General features: G+C 39.4%; 1 protein-coding gene across 1 annotated transcript in view; it reads left to right on the top strand.

Annotated features, from left to right (window-relative positions):
• The first annotated feature begins 5,514 nt into the window (after positions 1-5,514).
• The window catches only part of LOC121575403, a 39,089-nt gene continuing 35,011 nt past the window's right edge, over positions 5,515-9,592 (top strand). Inside the window, exons 1-2 of the mRNA XM_041888487.1 lie at positions 5,515-5,623; positions 7,787-7,849. Coding sequence (XP_041744421.1) covers positions 5,537-5,623; positions 7,787-7,849 — 150 coding nt within the window. The 5' untranslated portion in view covers positions 5,515-5,536. The remainder of the gene's footprint in view (positions 5,624-7,786; positions 7,850-9,592) is intronic.

The raw sequence follows: 9,592 nt of genomic DNA, 5'->3' as shown, positions 1-9,592 counted from the left end.
TAAGTTGTGTCTTTTTCATGAAAAAACGAATACTAATAAAATAATCGTATTACATCTTGAAGCTATTTCCTGAAAGAGGTAGACTTGAAATTGCCTTTCTGAGAAAAGCGCCTCATGTCAAAAAGTTGTAATCATTTTATTAGTAGCTTGCCATACATACAAAGACAATCATTTTGACCAGATTCAGAAATGTATGGATCACATTTTGAACGCAGCATAATCCAAAATCTTCTCTTCATCCTGCTTACAAAAAAATAAGTTACATTCCATCAATCAATCCTTCCATCGTACCCAGATACTAACAGAATAATGGAAAAATGTTGCGTCACAAAATGTGACTGTCTGAACTCTGTACATGATACCCTTCCATTGGGGTTACCACTGTTGCATGTTGCAGAATACACTGTGTCTGGACAGTTTGAGCCAGGTTCCATACCACAGTGCCAGTGAATTTGAATAGCGCAATTGGTAGAGCATGGTGCTTGTATCACCAGGGTAGTGGGTTCAAACCCCGGGACCACCCATACGTAAAAATGTATGAGCACATGACTGTAAGTCGCTTTGGAAAAAAGTGTCTGCTAAATGGCATATGATTATTATTACTGTAATTTATAAACGGTTCACCCGATATGGATGAAAATGCCCTCAAATTAAAGCTGACAGTCTGCAATTTAACATCACAGTACAAATACTTTTGGAGCTCACTGTGTATATACATTACCGGTCAAAAGTTTTAGAACACCTACTCATTCAAAGGTGTTTCTTTATTTTTACTATTTTCTACATTGTGGAATAAAGTGAAGATGTGGGAACTCCTTCAAAGACTGTTGGAAAAGCATTCCAGGTGAAGCTGGTTGAGAGAATGCCAAGAATGTGCAAAGCTGTCATCAAGGCAAAGGGTGGCAATTTGAAGAATCTCCAATATGAAATATATTTTGATTTGTTTAACGCTTTTTTGGTTACTACATGATTCCATATGTGTTATTTCATAGTTTTGCTGTCTTCACTATTATTGTACAATGTAGAAAATAGTAAAATTGAAGGTGTTCTAAAACGTTTGACCGGTAGTGTATATTAAATTGAGATTTGTGTCACTGACCTACACAAAATACCCAATAATGTCAAAGTAGAATTATGATTTTAGAAATGTTTACAAATTAATAATAAATGAAAAGCTGAAATGTCTTGAGTCAGTAATTATTCAAACCTTTTGTTATGGGAAGCCTAAATAAATTCAGGAGTGAAAATGTGCCTAACAAGTCACATAATAAGTTGCATGGACTCACTCTGTGTGCAATAAGTGTTTAACATGATTTTTAAACGACTACCCTGTCTCTATACACCAAACATTCAATTATCTGTAAGGTCCTTCAGTCGAGCAGTGAATTTCAAGCACAGATTCCAGGGAGATTTTCCAATGGTTCGCAAAGAAGGGCACTTATTGATAGATGGGTAAAAAAAAGCAGACACCCCTTTGAGTCAATACACCTATTCACTACAAAGATACAGGCGCCCTTCCTAACTCTATTGCCAGAGAGGAATGAAACTGCTCAGGGATTTCACCATGAGGCCAAGGGTGGTTTTAAAATGGTTACAAAAGTTTTAATGGCTGTGATAGGAGAAAACTGAGGATGGATAAGCAACATTGTAGTTACTCCACAATAATAACCTAAATGACAGAGTGAAAAGAAGGAATCCTGTACAGAATAAAAAATATTCAAAAAAAATGCATCCTTTTAGCAATAAGGCACAAAAGTAAAACTGCTAAAAAAATTAAATTATCTTTATGTCGTGAATACAAATCGTTATGTTTGGGGCAAATCCAACACAACACATCACTGAGTACCACTCTTCATATTTTCAAGTATGGCGGTGGCTTCATCATATTATGGGTATGCTTGTCATCAGCAAGGACTAGGGAGTTTTAGGATAAAAAGAAACAGAATGGAGCTAAGAACAGGCAAAATCCTATAGGAAAACTTTGTTCAGTCTGCTTTCCAACAGACACTGGGAGATAAATTCACCTTTCAGCAGGACAATAGCCTAAAACGAGGCCAAATAGAGTTGCTTACCAAGACGACATTGAATGTTCCTGAGTGGCCTAGTTACAGTTTTGACTTAAATTGGCTTGAAAATCTATGGCAAGACTTGACAATGGCTGTCTAGCAATGATCAACAACCAATTTGACAGAGCTTGAAGAATAAAAAAGAAGAAAGTATAAATATTGTACAATCCAGATTTGCAAAGCTCTTAGAAGCTTACCCAGAAAGACTCACAGCTGTAGTCGCTGCCAAATGTGATTCTAACATGTATTTGATTCAGGGGTGTGAATATTTACGTAAATGAGATATTTCTGTATTTCAATACATTTGCTAACATTTCTAAAAACATGTTTTCACTTTTGTCATTATGGGGTATGGGAATTTTTTGTTGTTGTAGATTTAATCAATTTTGCAAAATGTGGAATAAGTCAAGGGGTATGAATACCTTCTGACTATGAGTAACATTTCAACTAACTATCTACTAACCCTAGCTCTAACCCTAACCTTAACCCTTATCCTAACCCTTATTCTAAACCTAACCCTAACCTTAGCAAGCAGTTGCTTATCAACAGATAGTTTGTTGATAGCATCTACAGATGAAAAATCTGGACTATCCAAATAAAGTGTGACTGTCGCTCCTCTCTCACATTGGCCGCTGTCTCCAAACGTTCCACTTTATTTGAGTAGGTATCCACCTTAGAAGTGAGCAGTGCAAGAGATTAATTTACCGGTTTTAATTGCAAGTCGATGGCAGAGGTAATTTCCTCACAAACAATCTCTCGGATAGTAGTGGCCAACTCTTTATGTTGTCGGGTGTTGAGAGCCGCCATGTTCCCACAGGTGAATTGTGAACGGACAGAATATGCCAGATGCTGGAGCAAAATAGACCTGCTATTGTTCCTTGTAATACAATGAACGTCCCACACCATATTATGGTGTTATGTGTTGACAATTATTTGAAAATAAGTCTGTTAATTCATAGGTATTTTGCAAAGGAAAGCTACGAGAAAGCCACAAGTTTCAATGTATGCCACCGGAACCATAAGTAACAAACTCTTATGAATCCAAATAACACTGTTGCAAAACATACTTCATCAATTAGATACAATATGCAGTTTTCTGCTTTGAAAGAAAGGAAACTAAATAAGCCCACATATTCCATCTGGCAATGATTATGGGGAGAAGAACCATCTCCATAAAGTATGGGAAAGTGCCAAAGTTTTCCCTGACACATTGCCGGATCCGTGCTGGGAGGACTATTACTGCAATGACCTTGAAGTACACTCTATCAAGAAAAGGAGCCTGAAATAACCTTTTGGGGTTCAAATCGATTGCCACTGTGGGGGAACCTTTTCAGTTCAAAAAGGTTCTTTAAGGAACCTCTCTGAAAAGGTTATTTCAAGTTAATAATAATAAATAATAATATGCCATTTAGCAGACGCTTTTATCCAAAGCGACTTAAAGTCATGCTTGCATAAATTTTTGTGTATGGGTGGTCCCGGGGATCGAACCCACTACCTTGGCGTTACAAGCGCTGTGCTCTACCAGCTGAGCTACAGGGTTAGGGTTCCATTTTGATCCTTTTTAATAATGTATTGCTACTGTTATTTACATGATTATCATTGTTATTGTAAATATGAATGTATTATACATTCATATTTGAACATAATCAATATTATATTGTAACAAAATGGTGACTTGTAACAATGGAAGGCTATTTGGCTCTTTAGGATCACATAATCTTACAGATATAGGATCTTCATTTGACCAGTATTGTTGAAGCAAAATAATGCAGCAACTGGATTTTAACATTTAGTCCATAATGTTGCTTGATTGGTGGTTAGGCTATTAGCTGGACAAAAGTAGGCTATATGAAAAGTGCAACACTATTTATATAACCGTGTGTTAGTACAGGTTTTCAGTGAATTTATGTAAATCACAAAGCTAATCTTCATTTCCTGCGGCGAATGAAATTTCTCAGCTACAAAAGTGTGATCAAATTAAGATCCTACGCCAGTATGTCAGCCTTTAACCTATCATTACATGCTCGATTCGCTTCATTTGGAGGGCCAACTAGAGGGCTGAAAAGGTACTACGCCTCGCTCAAAGTTGAATTGGGACACAATTCCCAATCCATACGGCTTGTGGGATAGCACAAAATGGAGGGGGAGGGCTAAGGGGGAGTATTGGGATTAAGCCTTACACTAGCTACATTTCTTTATCTCAGTCCTTGACTTGGTTGCTGAGTCTGAGCCCGTCAGGCAAATCCAACAGCGAAATACATTTTAAATGCTCCGCACGTGCCAGCAAAAAGGTTCCTCCAAGAACCCCTCGACTAACCAAAGGTGCAAATATGAACCCATTGACTAGCAATGGTTCCATCTACAATATTTGTTTTCCAAATAGATTGCAGCTTAGATGCATTATACTGGCTCTTACATGAATGTGATATCCATATGGCATCTCGATCACCCCTTACTCATTTACAGTATTTCATATGTACAGGCATTACTAAGCGAATATGTCTGCCCTTTTTTGAAAATATTTTTCAATTAAATTCACAATCCATGGTATTACACTGACTCTCTAAAATCTGTAGCATTTCTAATCAGTTACGCATAACCAATGATAACATTGTCTTGAAACAATTCTCTTCAATCAAGTGAAAAACAAATAATTCATAGAGCAAGTTCACTGTTGCTAGAATTTCATAATCTCTCTCTCGCTTTTCTCTCTCTCTCTCTCTCTCTCTCTCTCTCTCATCCCTCTTTTTCTGTTGCCCCCTTTAGTTAAATCTTAATGTTGCATACAATTGTAATTGTGATAAAGCGAAAAAACTGTACTATCAGCGATTTTGGGCATTAAGCATTATGACATTTAGTATATATTGTTAGCAGTTAGCTTTTCCAGATGTTTATAACCAGTGTTCTGCAACAGTATGGAATTGGTAGCAGAGTGACTGTAGTTCTTTCCAAGCTCTTTCAACATGGCCTTTAAAAGTTTGCTGTCATCAACAACTCAAACGTGTTCTCAAATAGACAGGCCCCAAGATGCTATGAAAGAAAAATAGCATGATTTTATTGAATATCAAATTCAAAAACATATAAAACATACCCCATGTGACTTAGAATTGTATTCACTTAATATGATATTAAGTTACCAAGTGTGGATGAAAGGCACCAATTTTAGAACTCACTATTGAACATTATTGAGCAAGATTCCTGGCTTTTGCTCTTCTTTATGGGACCGTATGTTTCACAGTGAACAATAATACTTTGTAGATCCCTGAGCAGTAGTAGTAGTGTAAACATAAGTTGTTGTTGTAGTGCTATCTAGTAATAGTAGTAGTACTGTAGTAGTTTGTAGTAGTACTAGTAGTAGTAATAGCAGAAGTAGTAGTAGTAGCAGCAGCAGTAGCAGTAAAAGTGGTAATAGTTATGTAATAATAATGTTCTGTCCATTGTAGGCTAGGCATCTGTGCTTCCTCCTCCTCATGTGCTTCCCTTTGGCGTGGGGTGGCGTCCCTGGTCCATGTCGGCACTCTGTGACAAGGGGTCACCTCCTCAACCTCAATTGCCTGGTGAGGACACCTCATACCACACTAAGATCATGCTGTAATATCAACAGACTCCACAAACTAAATATCAACTTGAGATACAGTTGATTACAATCACTCAAACTGTCATATACAGTGCATTCGGAAAGTACTCAGACCCCTTCCCTTTTTCCACATTTTGTTACGTTACGGCCTTATTCTAAAATTGATTACATAAATAAAAAATCCTCATCAATCTACACACAATACCCCATAATGACAAAGAGAAAACAGGTTTAGAAATGTTTGCAATTTATAAATAAATACATTTAAAAAATACCTTATTTACATAAGTTTTCAGAACCTTTGCTATGAGACTTGAAATTGAGCTCAGGTACATCCTGTTTCCATTGATCATCCTTGAGATGTTTCTACAACTTGATTACCTGTGGTACATTAAATTGATTGGACATGATTTGGAAAGGCACACACCTGCCTATATAAGGTCCCACAGTTGACAGTGCATTTCAGAGCAAAAACCAAGCCATGAGGTCGAAGGAATTGTCCGTAGAGCTCCGAGACAGGATTTTGTCGATGCACAGATCTGGGGAAGGGTGCCAAAAAATGTCTGCAGCATTGAAGGACCCCAAGAACACAGTGGCCTCCACCATTCTTAAATGGAAGAAGTTTGGAACATCCAAGACTCTTCCTAGAGCTGGCCACCTGAGCAATCGGGGGAGAAGGGCCTTGGTCAGGGAGGTGACCAAGAACTCAATGGTCACTCTGACAGAGCTCCAGAGTTCATCTGTGGAGATGGGAGAACCTTCCAGAAGGACCATCATCTCTGCAGCACTCCACCAATCAGTCCTTTATGGTAGAGCGGCCAGACGAAAGCCACTCCTCAGTAAAAGGCACATGACAGCTCACTTGGAGTTTGCCAAAAGGCACCTAAAGGACTCTTCCTAGAGCTGGCTGCCCGGCCATACTGAGCAATCAGGGGGGAAGGGCCTTGGTCAGGGAGGTGACCAAGAACCTGATGGTCACTCTGACAGAGCTCCAGAGTTACTGTGGAGATGGGACAACTTTCTAGAAGGATAACCATCTCTGCAGCACTCCACCAATCAAGCCTTTATGGTAGAGTGGCCAGACGGAAGCTTGGAGTTTGCCAAAAGGCACCTACAGGACTATCAGACCATGAGAAACAAGGTTCTCTGGTCTGATGAAACCAAGATTGAACTCTTTGGCCTGAATGCCAAGCGTCACGTCTGGAGGAAACCTGACACCATCCCTACGGTGAAGCAAGGTGGTGGCAGCATCATGCATTGGGGGATCTTTTTCAGAGGCAGGGACTGGGAGACTAGTCAGGATCGAGGGAAAGATGAACGAAGCAAAGTACAGAGAAGTCCTTGCTGAAAACCTGCTCCAGAGCGCTCAGGACCTCTGACTGGGGCGAAGTCTCATCTTCCAACAGGACAACGACCCTAAGCACACAGCCAAGACAATGCAGGAGTGGCTTTGGGACATGTCTCTGAATGTCCTTGAGTGGCCCAGCCAGAGCCCGGACTTGAACCCGATCGAGCATCTCTGGAGAGACCTGAAAATAGCATTGCAGCGACGCTCCCCATTCAACCTAACAGAGCTTGAGAGGATCTGCAGAGAAGAATCGGATAAACTCCCCAAATACAGGTGTGCCAAGCTTGTAGTGTCATACCCAAGAAGACTCAAGGCTGTAATCGCTGCCAAAGGTGCTTCAACCAAGTAGTAAAGGGTCTGAATACTTATGTATAAGTGATCGTTTTTTATATTTAATACACTTGCAAAAATGTCTGAAAACCTGTTTTGTCATTATGGGGTATTGTGTGTAGATTGATGAGGGAAAAAAGTGATTTAATCAATTTTAGAATAAGGCTGTAACAGAACAGAATGTGGAAAAAGTCAAGGGGTCTGAATACTTTCTGAATGCACTGTAAGTCATGCCTGAATGTATTGATGATAACGTTTCCTCCCAAGTTAGACTTACTTTATTATTCTAAGGTAAATGTTTGTCCTTATGTGACCCACACACATAACTAATGAGTACTATATGTGGCTGACATTAATTCTCTACGGTGGCATGACTACTCCCACCATCATCCTGGAGAATCATAACAACCCAATTCCATGCTTCTGTTTTAAATTTCACTGTTTGTATCTTTGTTTGCGATGCAGATTGATAATCAGTTGGAGAATGGCTGGTCAATAACCTTCGTATTCACTGAGCGCCAGAGTTTGGTGAGTATTTCCTACTACACTGCAATTACATCTTTCACAACAAAATAACTTTGATGTGTGCAGATAAAGAATGGTATACCAAAGATAAACAACATCACAATCAGTCAGTGTTAAGATAGTCATGCGCTTTCAAGTTGTGCCAGGCTGGAAAACTGAATCAAACTAATGCTCTCACATCTGTCAAGGAGATTCAAGTTCATCACATCTCTTGCTCCCTTCGGCCTTTACACAAAAATCTAATTGCATTTAGAAGACAAATGTAATCCCATGAAAGAGCCCTTGGTTGTTAATAACGTAGAAGGGAAATGGCTTGAAAATACCTCTGAACTGTGCCAAGTTACTGGAGGTAAATAGAGAGCGAGAGAGCTGTGTGGCAGCACGGAGTCGGGACCCCTGCCCCGAGTTTAACTTGCTGGTTAACAGTTTAACCAGTTTAACAGTTTAACTTGCCCCAGTTTATGGTTTATGGGTTAACAAGGTATCTGACAAATGGAGGTCTGAATGGTGGAACAAGCTCCCTCACGACGCCAGGACAGCGGAGTCACTCACCACCTTCCGGAGACATTTGAAACCCCACCTCTTAAAGGAATACCTGGGATAGGATAAAGTAATCCTTCTACCCCCCCCCCCCCACCCTTAAAAAAAAAAAAAAAAAAAAAATTGTAAAGTGGTTAACCCACTGGCTATAGGGTGAATGCACCAATTTGTAAGTCGCTCTGGATAAGAGCGTCTGCTAAATGACGTAAATGTAAATGTAAATGTTTTCTCCCCTGGGGAGAGAAACAATCACTTCAGTGTGGGCAAGTGATGTACCTTACAGACAGACCAAATACTAGCATATATATTGTGTGCCCTAGGGATGGGAACATGCAGGGGATGTCTTTAGGGGGATTTGAGGGAGTTAGAAAGTGTTTGGACAGAGGAAAGTATGTAAGACATTTTTAGGAAGGTGTGTGGGTAAGTGCTGTACCTGACAGACAGGCCATAATACTACCATGAGAAGCTATTGGTATGTTGGTCACTTTTACTGCACCTCCATTTCAGTCTAGCGGTACAGGAAGCAAAGTTGCTCTGGCTAAGAGGAAAGGACTATCTGTTGAGTTATGAGTGGCCGGGGCCGGTTTCCCCAAAGCATCTTAAGGCTAAGTTCATTGTTAGAACCTTTGTAGGAGCATTGTTAAATCTCCAAGCTGTTTTCCAAAACCATCGTTAGTATCCCTTTCCTGCAGTCAAATGACCAAATCGTCCTCTAGTGGCTTCATGGGTGGAATGTTATTAATATTTTTCATAACATCATTATAAAAAAATGTAACGCAGTAAATCTGGTGTTTCTATGTCAAACGGTTTTGTTATATTTCAGTCTTTTGTGATGCATATAAAGTGTAATATTGGGATGCAAACTCAAAATGTAATACATTTCAATGCTATGGGCTCTATTTTAACAAACCTAATACAATGGTAAATCTAAGCACAGGAAGTAGCGATATACACTACCAGTAAAAAGTTTGGACACACCTACTCATTCAAGGGTTTACATTGTAGAATAATAGTGAAGACATCAACTATGAAATGACACATATGGAATCATGTAGTAACCAAAAAAGTGTAAAACAAATCAAAATATATTTTATATTTGAGATTCTTCAAAGTAGCCACCCTTTGCCTTGATGACAGCTTTGCACACTCTTGGCATTCTCTCAACCAGCTTCATCTGGAATGCTTTTCCAACAGTCTTGAAGGAGT

The sequence above is a fragment of the Coregonus clupeaformis genome, chromosome 10, assembly GCF_020615455.1.
Source record: "Coregonus clupeaformis isolate EN_2021a chromosome 10, ASM2061545v1, whole genome shotgun sequence".
Classification (NCBI taxonomy): Eukaryota; Metazoa; Chordata; class Actinopteri; order Salmoniformes; family Salmonidae; genus Coregonus; species Coregonus clupeaformis.
Note: the sequence above shows the minus strand (reverse complement) of the source record. Positions and strands in the feature narration are given on the sequence as shown.